At 33.2% G+C, this 17894-nt stretch overlaps 2 protein-coding genes across 3 annotated transcripts in view; one reads left to right on the top strand and one right to left on the bottom strand.

Moving 5' to 3' along the window:
- The first annotated feature begins 3779 nt into the window (after nt 1–3779).
- On the top strand, nt 3780–6562 carry LOC142231432 (uncharacterized). The gene is made up of 3 exons (XM_075302039.1): nt 3780–4546; nt 4646–5209; nt 6205–6562. Exons 1-3 carry the CDS (start codon nt 3780–3782, stop codon nt 6560–6562), a joined length of 1689 nt encoding a protein of 562 aa, XP_075158154.1.
- A 297-nt stretch (nt 6563–6859) lies between these two features.
- Nucleotides 6860–17894, bottom strand: part of Hexo2 (beta-hexosaminidase 2) — a 41414-nt gene continuing 30379 nt past the window's right edge. For both annotated transcript variants that reach the window (XM_075302828.1, XM_075302829.1), the window contains exons 3-7: nt 16641–17041; nt 12451–12544; nt 12178–12396; nt 11319–12124; nt 6860–7177 (exon numbers count right to left, since the gene is read on the bottom strand). In XM_075302828.1, the coding sequence (XP_075158943.1) occupies nt 6996–7177; nt 11319–12124; nt 12178–12396; nt 12451–12544; nt 16641–17041 (1702 nt within the window). In that variant the 3' untranslated portion in view covers nt 6860–6995. The remainder of the gene's footprint in view (nt 7178–11318; nt 12125–12177; nt 12397–12450; nt 12545–16640; nt 17042–17894) is intronic.

Here is a 17894-nt window from a genome sequence, read left to right as displayed (position 1 = left end):
TATTTGCTTTACTCCTTTTCCCCTTTGAATTCTGAATTAATCTGTCAAGTTTAGTCTAAGTTTTCGGTTCCTTTCTTCGCCATCGACGATATAACATCACACTCATCAATAAAGTAGTCTCATCCATAGACCTTATAATACATACACCCAAAGAAATTTGTTAATAGGGACAGCAGAAGTCTGCTAAAACAGCAGAAAGTCTGTTGAAAAAGGGACAGCAGTCACTGTTTGCTGAAATAGCAAACATTTCCTGCTATTTTTTAAGCTCGATTACACTAACACATGTTTTATTTTTGGCTAAAACAAATAAAATTGTCAACTTAGGAGCTATCCTAACATAATTAACACAATATTTTATGAATATCTATAGTATTTGACCAAAAATCTGAATATTTATCGAATTGAGGTGTAACAGCAAACAAAATGTTTGCTGATCGTATTTAGGAGCTTGTAAGTATATTACAGAGCAAAAATATACCAAAACCTACTTTTGGTTCTTAAATATGCTTTGGGGAAAATTTTATAACCTAAAAATTTTATAAATTTTTGTTCATTAGGCCCTGAAGTACAAAAATATAACAGCAGAAATCGACTGCTGTTTTTTAGCAGACTTTTTCCTATGGGTGTAGATAAGCCATGGGTGTCAAACTATGTTCAAACATAGTTTGACACAGTTCCGAAGATTAAGAATAAATGAGAAAAATAAGAGCACGCTTACAATCTCTTTCGTTTTTATACCCTGCGCCACACTGTGGAACAGGGTATTATAAGTTAGTGCATATGTTTGTAACACCCAGAAGGAGACGAGATAGATACATGGTGTCTTTGGCAATAATGCTCAGGGTGGGTCCCTGAGTCGATATAACCATGTCCGTCTGTCCGTCCGTCCGTCCGTCTGTCTGTCTGTGAACACATTTTTGTGATCAAAGTCTAGGTCGCAATTTAAGTCCAATCGCCTTCAAATTTGGCACATGTTCCTAATTTGGGTCAGAATAGAACCCTATTGATTTGGGAAGAAATCGGTTCAGATTTAGATATAGCTCCCATATATATCTTTCGCCCGATATGCACTAATATGGACCCAGCAGCCACAGTTTTATACCGATTTGCTTGAAAATTTGTACAAACACAACACTTAGTCGTATAGTCAAGTGTGCAAAATTTGATTGAAATCGGTTAAGATTTAGATATAGCTCATATATATATCTTTCGCCCGATATGGACTTACATGGCCCCAGAAGCCAATTTTTCGTCAAATTTGGTTGACATTTTTCACTGGGAGTACAATTAGTAGTATAGTCAAGTGTGCAAAATTTGACTGAAATCGGTTCAGATTTAGATATAGCTCCCATATATATCTTTCGCCCGATATGGACTAATATGGTCCTAAAAGCCAGAGTTTCGGCCCAATTTGGTTGAAATTTTGCACAGGGAGTAGATTTAGCATTGTAGCTATGCGTGCCAAATTCTGTTGAAATCGATTCAGATTTAGATATAGCTCCCATATATATCTTTCGCGCGATATGCACTTATATGGCCCCAGAAGACAGAGTTTTGGCCCAATTTGCTTGAAATTTTTCACTAGGAGTACAATTAGTAATATAGTCATGTGTGCCAAATTTGATTGAAATCGGTTCAGATTTATATATAGCTTCCATATATATGTTTTTCTGATTTCGACAAAAGTGGTCAAAATACCAAAATTGTCCTTGTTAAATCGCCACTGCTTAGTCGAAAAGTTGTAAAAATTACTCTAATTTTCCTAAACTTCTAATACATATATATATCGAGCGATAAATCATAAATAAACTTTTGCGAAGTTTCCTTAAAATTGCTTCAGATTTAAATTATTCCTATATTTTTTTACTAAAAGTGTGTTCCACCCTAGTGCATTAGCCAACTTAAATTTTGAGTCTATAGATTTTGTAAAAGTTTATCAAATTCTGTCCAAATCGAATGATATTTAAATGTACGTATTTGGGGCAAACCTTTATATATAGCCCCCAACACATTTGACGGATGTGATATGGTATCGAAAATTTAGATCTACAAAGTGGTGTAGGGTATAATATAGTAGGCCCCGCCCTACTTTAGACTTTCCTTACTTGTTCTTTTTGTAGTTTGCCAATTTTACACAAAATTAGAACGTTTATGATACAGAGGATTTATAAATAAATTAATATATTAAAAGTTCATACTTGAACAAAAAATTGTGACCAAAACCGCGAAAATACGTAATTTAATTTTGTGCAGCGTTGCTCTTTACGAACAACAATGCGCGAAAATTAATGTTTGGGACTGACTCTTTACGAAAAAATCAAAACGAAATGTCAGAAAATTAATTTTTGGAACTGACACATTTTTTGAAAGAGAATAGTGGAAAGAGATGTATTATAAGGTCTATGATCTCACCGACATCTCTCTTTTTTTCTTCCTAACGGTAAATCCAATGTACATAAGTATTCGTTGTGGGAAGGTAATAAATAAAGTGACCCATTAGCCCAGAAGCAGAGAATGAAGCCGACCCATTTTTGTCGGCGGCGGCTGACACTAAATTTTTGTCTCCGGCGGCGGCGGCTTGACGGCTAAGCCGATATAGATTTGTCCATTCGGCGGTGGACAATTATCCATTATAAAATCAATTTGAAGTTATTCGAATGGTAATGAGATTAGTTGTACAACCAATCTTACAATCAAATTTACATTGACTTCAAATTTTCTGAGCAAATTTTTTTGCAAAGTTATTATAGCAGTGTGAAATAGATTGATTGTAGGTGGAAGGTTCAAAATTTTGGAATAAAATACGACAATTAGTAATACATTTTTCTGATTTAAATCGATATTTTTGATTAATTGGCGGCTAAATTTGAGTCGAGATGAGTCGATATATTCGGCGGCGGCGTCGACTGGTCAAAAATCGTCGGCGGCGACTGAAATCGGCGGCGCGACTCGGCGGCTTCATTCTCTGCCCAGAAGCCTGAGATCCATCGTTCAGCAAATAATCAGTTGTCATTGCATTCTCAACAACAAGGGACGTTTTTATTTTTTCGTTGATATATATGGAGCAAATTATCTACATCGAGCTCTTTACAACAAAACTACAACATTCAGCTTGTAGATAAGCATAAACCGGTTTCATCAGCCCCTCTTGCCTCTTCGTCGACCGAGCAAGTGGTGGAGCTGTGTGAGAGGTTCGAAGATGCTTTAGATGAAAATGGAAACAACAATGATGAGCCAGCTAATGGTTGGGTGACAGTTAGAAATAAAACAAAGCAGAAAAAGAGCAAACCAAAACAAAATAAACGAAATGTTTATGGTGTTGACTCTGCATGCGATGCTTTTGATGTTGTGCATAGACTGAAATATTTACATGTCTCTAAATTTAAAGTGGATACTGATCCAGAAGCGATTAAGTCATTTATTGCAAACAAATTACATGTTGATGCAAATGTGTTTACTTGTGTTAAGCTGGTAAAAAAAGACGCTGATCTCACCAAGCTGCATTTCGTTAATTTTAAACTAGGCGTTCCTGAGCCTCTTTTGTCAAAAGTTTTCAACAATCAATTCTGGCCTTTATCTGTAAAATTGTCACATTTTATTTCAAAACCAAAAAACCAGATACCTTTGGTCAACGTTCCAGAGACCGAAGAGAGTGTTCCAAACAAAGTCAATTAAATGGAAAGGATTTATCTATCTACTACCATAATGCAGGAGGACTGAGAACTAAAACAAATGACCTCTTTTTATCTACTTGCTTACACCAATTCAATATTATTGCCATGGTTGAGACATGGCTAAATACACATTTTTTATCATCTGAATTGTTCGATTCATCCTATATTGTATTCAGACGAGATCGAGTGCTTACAAATAATATGACAAAAGGTGGAGGAATTCTTTTGGCCATAGAGTCTAATATTGCATCTAAGGAAATAAATCTACCTCACAGCAATTTCAATATTGAACAAATATGTGTACAAGTCGAGTTACCTTCACCGGATCTATATGGAAAACGAGAATTTTTATTTATTCTTAGCTACGTTCCTCCACAAAGCTCTTATGAAGTATATAAGCTCCATTTGTTGAATGTGGAGTTCATAATGGGGTCGTTACAAGATCATCAAACTGTATGTGTTCTCGGAGATTTCAACCTGGGCAATATTGTTTGGGAATTCTGTGAGACTGAAAAAATGTTACAACCTTTTAATATCACTACCAACATTGAAAGTTTTTTCGTGGATACGCTTTACTCGCTTGGGCTCATCCAATCTAACGATATAAAGAACGACATAAACCGAATTCTGGACCTTATCTTTGTTTGTGAAGGTTATGCGACTTCAGTCAGTAGATGTCTCACGCCTCTCACCAATGAATCTGTGCACCATAAAGCATTAGAAATTTCTATCCGATTTTATGATATGGATGTTGCAACTGATGCAGTGGAATACTATTACGACTTCAAGTCTGCAGATTATGTAGCCATTAACTTATTTCTCAATTCTTTGCATTGGGAGCAAATGTTTTCTGGCTTGGTCTTGTTTGACATGTATGAAATATTCAAATCTATTCTAGGAGAATGTTTCAGTCGATATGTTCCCTTAAGAAAGAAAAAAATTACTTACAAATACCCGTGGTTTAACCGCAGGCTAATGAATCTAAAAAATCGGAAAAATAAGGCGTACAAAATTTACAAAATTTCTGGATTACAAATTGACAAAGATGAATTCTTTAAATTAAGAAGGGAATTTGAGTTTTTGTCTAACTTTCTGTATGGACGTTATGTTGCGGAGACGGAATCTGCTATACTTACTAATCCAAAGAGTTTTTGGTTATTCTTCAATTCAAAGAGAAAGCTAAATGGTATTCCTCAAACTATGACCCTTGGCACTACACAAGCTTCTGGAAAAGATAAAATCGCCGAACTGTTTAGTGTTTATTTTTCATCGGTATATGAGATTATTACCAGTTCTCATACTTCCACCAGCTATTTGGAAAACGTTGATGCGATTACGGATCTTGGAATTCTTCAATTAACAGTATCCGATGTTTTACATGCAATATACGAACTGGATGTTAACACAAGCCCAGGACTCGACCTCATACCTCCATCTTTTATTCGAAATTGTGCTTTTCCTTTTGCATATGGTCTTACGACAATATTTAACCAGTCCCTGCGTGAGGGACATTTTTTAATAGAGTGGAAAACAGCGTATATATCCCCCGTCTTTAAATCTGGACGAAGAGACCAAGTGGAGAATTACCGGCCTATAGTTAAACTTAGTGTAATTCCAAAATTACTTGATAAACTTATAAACGATAAATTATTTTATTTATTGAAGAATTCAATTTCTACATGTCAACATGGTTTTTTTCATGGAAGATCGACAACTACAAATTTATGCTTATTTACTAATTTTTGTATAAACCATATTGAGAAAGGTTTGCAAGTTGATGTACTATATACAGACTTTAGGAAAGCCTTCGATAAAGTTCAATATCCTATTCTTATGAGAAAATTAAGTAGTTTGGGATTTCATTCCAGTCTACTTAAATGGCTTCATTCGTATTTGACCGACAGAGTTCTTTATGTAAAATTAGAAAATTATTTTTCGACCCAAATTCATTTAAAATCAGGCATACCGCAAGGTAGTCATTTAGGCCCTTTGCTATTTTTATTGTTTATAAATGATTTACCTAAGATTTTCTCACACAGCTGTTGTCTTCTATATGCAGATGACCTAAAGGTATATAGAAGTACATCCCACATTGGCGACTGCGTAAGTTTTCAAAATGAAATAGCATGTCTTTTAAAGTGGTGTGATAATAATAATCTTCTCTTAAATTTTTTGAAATGCAATATTATTACATTTACCCGTAAGCGTTTTCCTATTATTTTTAACTACGCATATAATGATTCGGATATTTTTACTCGTGTTTCAACAGTTAAAGATCTGGGTGTATACTTTGATAGCGCTTTGACATTTCAATCCCATATTGATTTCATAGTTTCAAAGGCAAATTCCTTATTTGGATTTTTAAAACGAAACTCTAAAATGTTCGTCAATTTCGTAACTTTAAAAGTATTATATGAGCATTAGTAAGATCTCATTTAGAGTATGGTTCTGTCATTTGGCACCCTTATTATGATGCTAGTATTCGGAGAATTGAAAAGATTCAAAAACGTTTTTCTAAATATGCGCTTAGGAGCCATTTCCCTCTTAATATGATGCCTGATTATTCAACGCGTTGCAAAATCCTAAATATTTTACCCTTAGAAGATAGAAGAAAAATGCAGAATGTATTATTTATCAAGGATATTTTAGATTCAAGAATCGATTCACAAGAACTGCTTTCGATTCTACCTATTCATGCCCCCTTGCGGTCATTGAGATATAACAACTTGTTAGAAGAACTGTTTCATAAAACTAATTATGGAATGAATGAGCCATTAAGTAGGTGTATACATTTATTCAATAATTTTTGCCATGATTTGGATGTTACTACTAATAGGTTTATATTTAAGAAGAAATTGTTCAAAATTTTGCAGGATAATAATGTATAAATTATTATTACCATTTATATTATATACATATATGTAATCTGTTAGAGCTAAGAGCCCGGTAGATGAAATAAATAAAATAAATAAATATTTACCTAATCCCGTGGAACCTTAGTTCGCCATTTTCCCTCAATTTCAAATCTTGAGCTTTAGCTCTAAATTTACAAATCGAAGTATAATATTCAGATCATATCACCCTAAATTTCTACTAGACAGAAAAAAATTGTTCCGGGGCTATATATAATAATGAACCGATATGCACATACGGTACGTTGATATATTGTTTTGAAAATGAAAAACTTTATTTGAATTTGGAATAAAATTGTAATAAATATTTTTTATTGTAAATCATTTTTTTTGTTTATATAAAGGCACTTAATTCTGAAGATCAAAAGTTCTAAAAATAAATGGACTCTGTAAATACGTTTTCGTGGATTTACATACAATGTCCTTCGTTAAGGATGCACCATTTCGGTACAACAGCATCTGGTCGTATTCCACGCGATATCAAACGATCTCTGTAGCGGAAGAAACGATATTGGGCTTGTAATGAGCTTGTTTTAGGATTTGTCCACAAACGTTCGGCAGCAGCTCCAGCACGGGGCCAAATTCGAGCCTCTATAATTGAAAAATCAAACAAACACATTATTTTTATATTCATTATATGTTGTTTATAGAAATTAGAGTCTAAAAACAAGAATATTTCCTTATGTTATTTGTCATTATAAAAATCTGTCTCAAGATATCTGCCGCAAGAAAAATTTAAGGCAAGAATGTAAACAAGTATTCGTCTGCCGACATTCGCTATCGTTGTGTTTATACACGTTTTTTAGAAATCCAATAAAACAGAGTAGTAGTAAGGAATTATATTTTCTAACATTTTCTAATTTGGAGTTCAAAGATATATGTATATCTCGATGATTATATTTTTATCAAACTTAGACAAATCATGGATGAAAGAGATCCAGAGTATTGATTGCGAAACATTTCATATTTTTAAATTCATTGATTCAAGAAATTAGCTGTGAGAACAACCTGGTTTTCGTTTCATTCAACATATGGACGGGCGGAAGAAAGGATGGACATCGCTAGACTTGGAATTTCATTGCGAGTTACTATCACGGTTGCCACTGTTGGTAGAATTCTATAAAAAATGGTAGATTTTCTACTGTTTGGTAGATTGGTAGAATTCTTGATGTTTTGGTAGATTTTGCAAAATATTCCTCTCCAACTAAGAGGTTCCTTGAGGAATAAAAATTTAGACAACATTTTCTAAAGAAATAAAATTTTGACAAAATTTTCTAAAGCAAAACAATTTTTTTTGACAAAATTTCTTATAGAAATGACATTTTGATAAATTTTTCTATAGAAATAAAATTTGGATAAAATTTTCTATAGAAATAATATTTGGACAAAATTTTCTATAGGAATACAATTTGGGCAAAATTTTCTATAGAAATAAACTTTGTAAAAAAATTTCTATAGAAATAAAAATTGGACAAAATTGTCTAAAGAATTAAAATTTTCTAAAGAAATAAAATTTTGACAAAATTTTCTATAAAGATAAAATTTTTGACAAAATTTTCTATAAAGATAAAATGTTGCCAAAATTTTCTATAGAAATAAAATTTTGACAAAATTTTCAAAAGAAATAAAATTTTAATAAAATTTTCAAATGAAATAAAATTTTGACAAAATTTTCTATAGAAATAAAATTTTGACAAAATTTTCAAAAAAAAAAAAATACAATTTTGACAAAATTTTCTAAAAAAAATACAATTTTGACAAAATTTTCTAAAGAAATACAATTTTTACAAATTTTTCTAAAATGTTCTCAAAATTTAAAAAAAAAATAAAATTTTGACAAAATTTTTTAAGGAAATAAAATTTTGAGAAAATTTTCTATAAATTCAATATTTTTAAAATTTTTAGTTTTCGTTTTAGGTCCTACTATCAAAGTTCATTGTGAGTAATTTCTCCCTTTTTGTAGAAATAGTAACCAAAAACCAAAATAGGAGTTTTTTATTTGGTAGATTTCTAGTAAAATTTTCTTAACATTTTGGTAGATTATTTTTGGCACGATTGGCAACCGTGGTTAGTATACTCCACAAGGCCAAAAAGCACCAAAAATATATTATAAATTCTAACATACCAATTCCCACCACAAAATGTTCTACTACAAAAAATTAAAAAAAATCTTCCGAAGATGTATTATAGAACTTTTGTGTATTGAATTTGTAATTTTATGAATTTATGAACCGCTTTACAAGTATACACCTTGATTAGTTGTAATGCTTTAATCCAATTAATTTTGATCAGTAATGTCTTTCAACTTTCAAAATATTAATATATGGAAGGAGTCTATTGCTTCTTTCAGTTGTGTGTGCTTTTGTGAATTTAATACAAACGTTTTTAATGACATATTTATCAAGTTCTACAGAATACCCTAAATAACAATAATAATTACAAAAATTATCAATACCACCTTCATAACAATCAAATTCTATATTTGGTAATAAAGTTGAGTTTCTTAAGCTCTTGAAAGTCTAATCCAAATTTTTGTATCAATTAAACTTAATACTGTTCAAAATTAAAAAAAATAAACACTAAAAGCACTAAATGAAAATGCCAAAAAGCACCAAGTTGGTGCTTTTTTTGAAAAGGCACCAAAAAGGCAATTTGGTGCTTTTTAGAAATCAAAAATCACTAAATTTGACGCTAAAAGCACCAAATTGGCATCACTGCTCCACATATTGAGGTGGAGTGTATAATACTTATCACGTGGTCAAACGTTGTAGGGAGTTTAACACTTTTGAAACAATGGTAACACCATCCCATTTGTCGGAATTAGAATAAATTTTTTTGGCGACCCGCCAAGAAATGAGTTAAGTAAACTACCAAATTTTTCCCATCATAGTAAATTTTTATGTCACCATAGTAAAAAGTTCCGGTTTCGAATAGTCCGTTATTTCAAGAAAAAATTATTTTCACGAGGCCAGACAACAACAATGCCTAGTGGTGAGTTCAAAAATTAGACAAGCGATGGCAACACTATCCCATTTGCTGGCTTTCCATATGTGGCAGTCTGGCACTTCAAGCTCTCATTGACATTCAGTCGCGAACAGCTTTGCAACAATGAATTTTTATTTTGGACCAACATTTTTCCAAAATTGGACCAAAATTCGTACCAGCATTCGTACCAATTGGACCAAAATTCCAAATTAAATTAATATAATTTAAAAGTTAAAATTATTCCAAAATTTTACTTCGATAGAAAATTCTGTCAAATTTTTCAAAATTCAAAATTTTTATTTCTATTTATTTCTACATATGTATATATTTTGTCAAATTTTTATTTCTATAGAAAGTTTTCTCAAAATGTTGTCAAAATTTTATTTTTATATAAAAAATTTTACAAATTTTATTTCTATAGAAAATTTCGTCAAAATTTTATTTCTACACACAAAAAAATGTCACGAAAATTTTTTCAATTACAATTTTAATTGAGTTTTAAAAAATATTCAATTAAAAATTTAATTGATTCAAAAAATTTTTAATTGAAACAAAAATCAATCACAAAAATAATAGTATCAATTAACTTTTTAATTGACCTTCAATTAATTTTTTAATTGATACTATCATTTCTGTGATTGAAGACATTTCAATTAAAAATTAATTGGATCAATTAATTTCGTGATTGAATCAGAAAATTTTTTTTGTGTGTATAGAAAATTTTGTCCAAATTCTATTTCTATAGAAAATTTTGTCAAAATTTTATTTCGATGGAAAATTTTGTCACAATTTATTTCTATAGAAAATTTTGTCAAAATTATATCTCTATAGAAAATTTTTTCAAATTTTCATTTCTATAGAAAATGTTGTCAAAATTTAATTTCTATAGAAAATGTTGTCAAAATTTTATTTCTATAGAAAACATTTTGTCAAAATTTTATTTCTTTAGAAAATTTTGTCCAAATTTTTTTTCTATAGAAAATTTTGTCCAAATTCTATTTCTATAGAAAATTTTGTCCAAATTCTATTCCTATACAAAATTTTGTCAAAAATTTATTTCGATGGAAAATTTTTCTCACAATTTTATTTCTATAGAAAATTTTGTCAAAATTTTATTTCTATAGAACATTTTGTCAAAATTTTATTTCGATGGAAAATTTTTGTCACAATTTTATTTCTATAGAAAATTTTGTCTAAATTTTATTTCTATAGAACATTTTGTCAAAATTTTATTTCGATAGAAAATGTTGTCAAAATTTTAAAAATTTTGAAAAATTACCGATTTGACGTAAATAGGCCAAAATCAACCAAATTCCATTTGGTCCGACCATCGGACCGAATTTAAAATTTACTAATTTTTTGGACCAAAATTGGCAACCCTGGTCGCGAACCGCGTGTCACACTATGTGTGAAAATAGAGGAGATAAACTTTTGCTGAAAAACTTGTATGCAAAGAAAGCATTCCAACCTTTTTACCCATAGTGGTTTCCACCTATAGGTGAGTACTATGTTCGAGTTTTCACCAAAACACTAAACTAAAAGTACAAAAATATGTATGAAGACGATTATATTTTGATCAAGTCTTACCAAATAATGGAAAGAAAAGATCCAAGGAATTGATTGCAAATAATTTTATATTTCTATATTAATTAATTAAAAAAAGTAACCATGAACACAAGCTGGTTTTCAGCTTGAAAACTGAGCATAGTACTCAGCTTATATTAAAAATCCACCACACAATACTTACCCACAGAATTTCGATCGACATATTCACTCCACATACACACTTCTCCACCCAAAATATTTGGATTTTTCTCCACTTTGTTATTATAAACCTTGGCCCAATTATAGTACTGTGTACGGCCCCAGAAACCATGATCCAAATACCAAGCATCTTTGGTGGAAAGAATCACTTTGTATCCCTTATTGAGTAGTACCGAATTTAAAGGATCATCTGCAGAAATCCATGTCTGAATTATGAAACGTTCTTTGGGTAAATATTTCTCAATATGTTCGGGATCGGTTAAATGACTTGACCATACAATTGTAGGTTTTGGTTCTCGCAGATTGGGAAAACGACGTGTATTTATATCATCCCATGATTCTAGGTTCTTTTGATGAAAATCTGACCACAATTTATAGAAACTATCCAGCGATAGATCATAACCCATTTCACGCATTTGTTTGGTTATTTCTTGGGTATTATTCCAGCATTGGATATACACTTCATCACCACCCATGTGAATAGTTTCTTCAGGAGCTCCAAGTTCAGCAATGTCTTCATAGATTTCCTTCATTATGGAATACATATTGGTGTTCAAGGGATTCAATTGGCCGCAGGGGGGTTGGACACAATAATTGCGCCAAGGCTTTTGATTGATGCATACCGCCATATTGCCCATACCAGCCATGGGTCCCCATTGCCAACCGTTGCCTGCATGTGAGGGCCCATCAATTTCGATAAGAACTCGTATACCCCGCAAACGAGCATATTTAATTAAATTTAAAGCATCGACATTTGAGTAAGTGCTATCCGATCCATATGCTCCAAATCTGTAAATACACACATTGTCATTTGGAAAAGTCCCTGAAGATATTCGTGTTACCTTTGCATTTCTGGTACCCTGGTTATTTCCAATGGAAAACTGTGGGTATCTACCACATGCCAATGGAAAACATTCAATTTGGATGCTGCCATGGCATCAATGGTATTTCGTATTTGCTGTATAGGCATAAAATTTCTCGAGGTATCCAATAGAACTCCTCGATGAGGATATAAAGGACGATCTGTTACTCGAGCCGTGCTCACCATTAGTAAACCATTGCTATAGAAAACAATTGTATGAGACAAGAACTTCTACATGTGCCATGGAACTTACCTCTTACATCCTGTAATTAGATTACTTAGTGTCTCAAAGGCATGTCGAGCTCCATAAACAGTTGGTGCTTTTATATCAACAAATGTGGCAGTACCTGGAAATAATTGGCATGTAAAAAAGTAAACAAATTGTTTGCAATTTAGAAAAGGAAGAAAGATTGTATAATCTAGAATCCCGACCTTAATTTAATCAAAATTCAAAAATGCTTATACGCGGACATAAATGTTATGTCCGCATTTAAATCGTACGGCAAAGACAAGCCAGATCAGTGTATATAGTTATTTCTCATCAAATCTCATGGCCGATATCCCTTCAACAGGAACTATTCTTGGTTGCTGAGGTTTCGGTCTAAAGTTGCACCACTGAGGTCTCGGGGTTCAATTCAAATATGGATATTTCAGCCTACAGTGTATTTACTGAGGATTCTGCTTGAGATTAGATTTCGTAATGACCGTCCGTCTACAATGTGCGGTTCAAATTGTTGCGGCATTAGTCTTGCTACAGTTCAATAATTGGGATTTTGACCCGTCTGCAGTTCTGTTTTTCCTTACGGGTCAAACTGTTTCGATTTGACTACCGACTGCAGTTCCGATCGCTGAGACATCGGCCTGCAGATGTCCCATTGATGATCGAAAAGACTTGGTTGCAATTGTAGCAATTGCACGACTCTTTCCCGAAGCTACTACTGAAGCAGAAGCTTACCGCCAAGTCCGATTGACCTCCATAAATGAAGTTACAATCATTCTTGAAGTTTATGTTACCGACCTAACTTCGACCTCAATACTGAGGCTTGTAATATTCCTTCAATACCAAGAATTTATGGCCTAAAATCATACACTGAGAACTATTTTTAGTTGTCTGAAGTCTGGGACTGAAAGTCCGTCACCGAGATTTTGACCCACAGTTGTATGACTGAGGTCTTGAGGAGCAGTTCCGACACAGTGAGTTTAGGTTAGGTTAGGTGGCAGCCCGATGTAACAGTTTGGCTGATAAGTCCCCGGTCTAACAAAGAAAAACACATTTTTTGTCAAAAATCGTTTTATTATTGAACATAGTTTCCTTCAAGAGCGATACAACGATTATAACGACCTTCCAATTTTTTGATACCATTTTGGTAGTACTCCTTCGGTTTTGCCTCAAAATAGGCCTCAGTTTCGGCTATCACCTCTTCATTGCAGCCAAATTTTTTCCCTGCGAGCATCCTTTTGAGGTCTGAGAACAAGAAAATTTCGCTGGGGGCCAGATCTGGAGAATACGGTGGGTGGGGAAGCAATTCGAAGCTCAATTCATGAATTTTTGGCATCGTTCTCAATGACTTGTGGCACGGTGCGTTGTCTTGGTGGAACAACACTTTTTTCTTCTTCATAGGGTGCCGTTTTGCCGCGATATCGACATTCAAACGCTCCAATAACGCCATATAATAGTCACTGTTGATGGTTTTTCCCTTCTCAAGATAATCGATAAAAATTATTCCATGCGCATCTCAAAAAAAAAAAAACAGAGGTCATTACTTTGCCAGCGGACTTTTGCGACTTTCCACGCTTCGGAGACGGTTCACCGGTCGCTGTCCACTCAGCCGACTGTCGATTGGACTCGGGAGTGTAGTGATGGAGCCATGTTTCATCCATTGTCACATATCGACGGGTGTATTACGAGTTAACAGCTGCAAACACCGCTCAGAATCATCAACACTATATATCAGACTCACTAAGACTATTCAGTCCATTGTGATACCACATTGGTGAACTTCTCTCTTATCACTGAGTGCTGCCCGATTCCATTTTAAGCTCAATGACAAGGGACCTCCTTTTTATAGCCAAGTCCGAACGGCTTTCCACATTGTAGTGAAACCACTTAAAGAAGCTTTTAAACCCTCAGAAATGTCGCCAGCATTACAGAGGTGGGATAATCCACCGCTGAAAAACTTTTTGGTGTTAGGTCGAAGCAGGAATCGAACCCACAACCTTGTGTATGCAAGGCGGGCATGCTAACCATTGCACCACGGTGGCTCCCTCACTGTGAGTTTAGTTTAGAGTATTTTGACCAGCAGTTTTGTTAACTAAGGTTTCAGTTTGAGATTGAATCTGTGACTTTCGGAATGACCTTCCGTCTAGAATGTGGAGTTCAATTTCTGATATTTTGGTCTGCTGTTGAATCATTGAGGATTCTAGTTGCCGGCATTTCAAATATTGGGTTTCGGTCATTGGTTCAGTTCGCCCATTAAATTTCGGCCTGTCTGTCGACTGCAGTTCAATCATTTCGCAGTTCACTGATAAGACTTCGGTCAGCAGTTCAAACTATGAGACTTGCAGTTCTACCCCAGAAAAACAAAATTTCCCGTTCATAGTAATTGCATGACCTTTACCCGAAGTCACTACCATACCTAAAGCTTACCTCGAAGCTACCACCAAGTCATATTGGCTATTGACCTTCCTTCCTAATCGAAGATGCAATCACTCCTGAAATTTATGTAGCCGACCTCAGTACCGAAGCCTAGAATATTCATCGAAATTATTCGGCGAATACCGGAAATCTATGGCCGAAAACCACACACCAGAAACTATTGGTGGTTGTCTGAGTTTTCCGAGGTAAACTTTCATAACTGAGGTCTTGTGGAACAGTTCCAACACTGATAATTTGGTCCATAGTTCATATATTGAAGTTTCGACCAGTTTATTTACTTCCAATTTGTATGTTGAATTTGTTAATGACCCTCCTCCTAGAATGTGGAGTTCAATCACTGATGTTTCGGCCTGCCTGCATATTGGGTTTCAGCATATAGTTTAGTTCTTCCATACGGTTAAAATTTAACTTTCATTCGAATGCAGTTCACTCCCTGCAGTTTAACTGTTCAATTCGACTGAGATGTTCTTTTGATGATTTGCCACAGGTCCGATTGGGTATTGACATACATCGAAGATATAATCGAAGATATATAATATATTTTGCTCCTGTCCTTTGGCGTCATTTCCTGTATCCGTTCCTGCTGTCCTTATTCCTGCTATCACCATGTTCCTGCAATAACTCCCGTTCAAGCGATATTATTATCTCCGATTTCTTTTCCATTTCCTTATACTGCTGTGTTCCTGATTCGTCCTGGCTCCTGACTTGTAATTGCCAAAATTTCTTCCTTTCAATATACCTATTATGCTCCTGTCCTTTGGCGTCATTTCCTGTATACGTTCCTGCTGTCCTTATTCCTGCTATCACCATGTTCCTGGTTCTCTTAGTTCCTGACCCATAATTCGTCTAATACAACACCAATTCTATCCCTGGTATCCCAGTTTTTCCGTAATGAATTTACTCCAGCTTCATCCTATATTCCCAATTCTTGTTGCAATATTATTCCTTATTTTAACGTTGCTGCCTATAAATCTTCTATTGTCCCTACAATTTCTAAAATAGGTTATATAGATATATTTGATATATTTTATTTGTTTTATTTTTAATATATTATAAGCGTCATACTTTTTATTTTACTCTAACCAGCTGCTAACTATGCTGTGTAAATAAATAAATAAATAAATAAATAATCACTCCGGAAGCTTCTATCACCGACCAACCATCGTCCTCAATACTGAGGCCTGATAATCGAAGATACAATCACTCCTGAAACTTCTGCTACCGACCGGCACGGAATGTTTACGTCTAATATTCCATCACTCAGGTCTCGAGGAGCAGTTTCGGCCAGCAGTTTATTTACTGGTGTTTCGGACTTACCCGACGTCTAGAGTCTAGAGAATTCATTCACTGAAATTTTAGTCATATGTTCAACCGTTGAGGGTGAACTTCAAATATTGGATATTGGCCTATAGATGTTCAATCGCCTGCAGTTCAATCGCCTGCAGTTCAATCTGCCTATACTTGAAGCTTATCTCAAAACTACCACCAAACCCGAAAGGCTATTGACATCCATAATCGTAGATACAATCAATCCTGAAGCTTTTGTTACCGAACTAACTCCGAAATGTTTCTCGAAATTCTACCGCGAAATCATTTTTGAGTAGACGAATTCATTTATTCCCGATAATGTGAACTTCTACCAAGTTTACCACCTATGAGTGGAGGACGTAAGCGCCAAAAACAGCTGATTTTTTCATTATAAACTTAGCTATTTTCGACATTCTAATTGCACGGAAGCATTCATTTCCGATTCGGAGAAATTTTTCGTAAATTTTAAATCCACTCACCTGTTGTACGTATTGTCAATTGATATGATTCATCCGTTGACCAGTCCAATGTTAAATCTGTGGAATTGACGGTAGCTTTGATAAGGACTTCTTTACTTTGTTCCAAGGTACAATTTCTCAAACATTCCTTGATAATGTTACTGACAAATATTCTATTTGTTTCACGAATAAAATGAGCTACGGCCGAACTGGTTGCTACCACATTGAAACGTACTTTCCATGGATCGAAATGAATTCGCTCGTTGCCTAGGACACAGCTACCCGTAGGCATAGGCCATATGGCACCATATTTACCACAAGACATGCGACAATCATGTTGACTTTCATAACGTTTGGCATCACCGATATTTTCCGCATTATCGATTTGGCATAACTCAGTGGAGGTACATATCCATTGGTCACTAGAGAAAATAGAAAATCAGATTAGATTTTGACAAAATTTTCTATAGAAATAAAATTTTGACTAAACTTTCTATAAAAATTAAATTTTGAAGAAAAAAGTTCTATAGAAATAAAATTTTGAGAAATTTTTCTATAGAATAAAATTTTGACACAATTTTCTATAGAAATAACATTTTGAGAAAATTTTCTATAGAAGTAAAATTTCGACAATAAATAAATTTTCTATAGGAATAAAATTTTTACGAAATTTTCTATAGAAATAAAATTTTGACAAAATTTTCTATAGAAATAAAATTTTGACAAAATTTACTATAGAAATAAAATTTTGACGAAATTTTCTATAGAAATAAAATTTTAACGAAATTTTCTATAGAAATAAAATGTTGACAATATTTTCTGGAGAATAAAATTTTGACAATATTTTCTATTGAAATAAAATTTTGAGAAAATTTTCTATAGAAATAAAAATTTGAGAAAATTTTCTATAGAAATAAAATTTTGACAATATTTTCTATGTAAATAAACTTTGACAACATTTTTTATAGAAATAAAATTTTGACAAAATTTTCTATAGAAATAAAATCTTGACAAAATTTTCTATAGAAATAAAATTTGACAAAATTTTCTATAGAAATAAAATTGTGACAAAATTTTCTATAGAAATAAAATTTTGACAAAGTTTTCTATAGAAATAAAATTTTGACAAAATTTTCTATAGAAATAAAATTTTGACAAAATTTTCTATAGAAATAAAATTTTGACAAAATTTTCTATAGAAATAAAATTTTGATAACATTTTCTACAGAAATAAAATTTTGACAAAATTTCCTATAGAAATAAAATTTTGACAAA

Source organism: Haematobia irritans, chromosome 3, assembly GCF_050003625.1.
Source record: "Haematobia irritans isolate KBUSLIRL chromosome 3, ASM5000362v1, whole genome shotgun sequence".
In the NCBI taxonomy this organism is placed as follows: domain Eukaryota; kingdom Metazoa; phylum Arthropoda; class Insecta; order Diptera; family Muscidae; genus Haematobia; species Haematobia irritans.
The sequence above is the reverse complement of the archived record's forward strand: the minus strand, read 5'-3'. Positions and strand labels throughout refer to the sequence as shown.

Excerpts from the sequence above, each read along its gene's own strand:
- LOC142231432 (XM_075302039.1), top strand. The coding sequence starts at position 3,780 with ATGGTTGAGACATGGCTAAATACACATTTTTTATCATCTGAATTGTTC. Across the intron at positions 4,547-4,645 it reads GGCTTGGTCTTGTTTGACAT|GCTAATGAATCTAAAAAATC; the intron begins GTATGAAATATT and ends GTTTAACCGCAG. Across the intron at positions 5,210-6,204 it reads TTAATAGAGTGGAAAACAGC|GAGCCATTTCCCTCTTAATA; the intron begins GTATATATCCCC and ends ATATGCGCTTAG.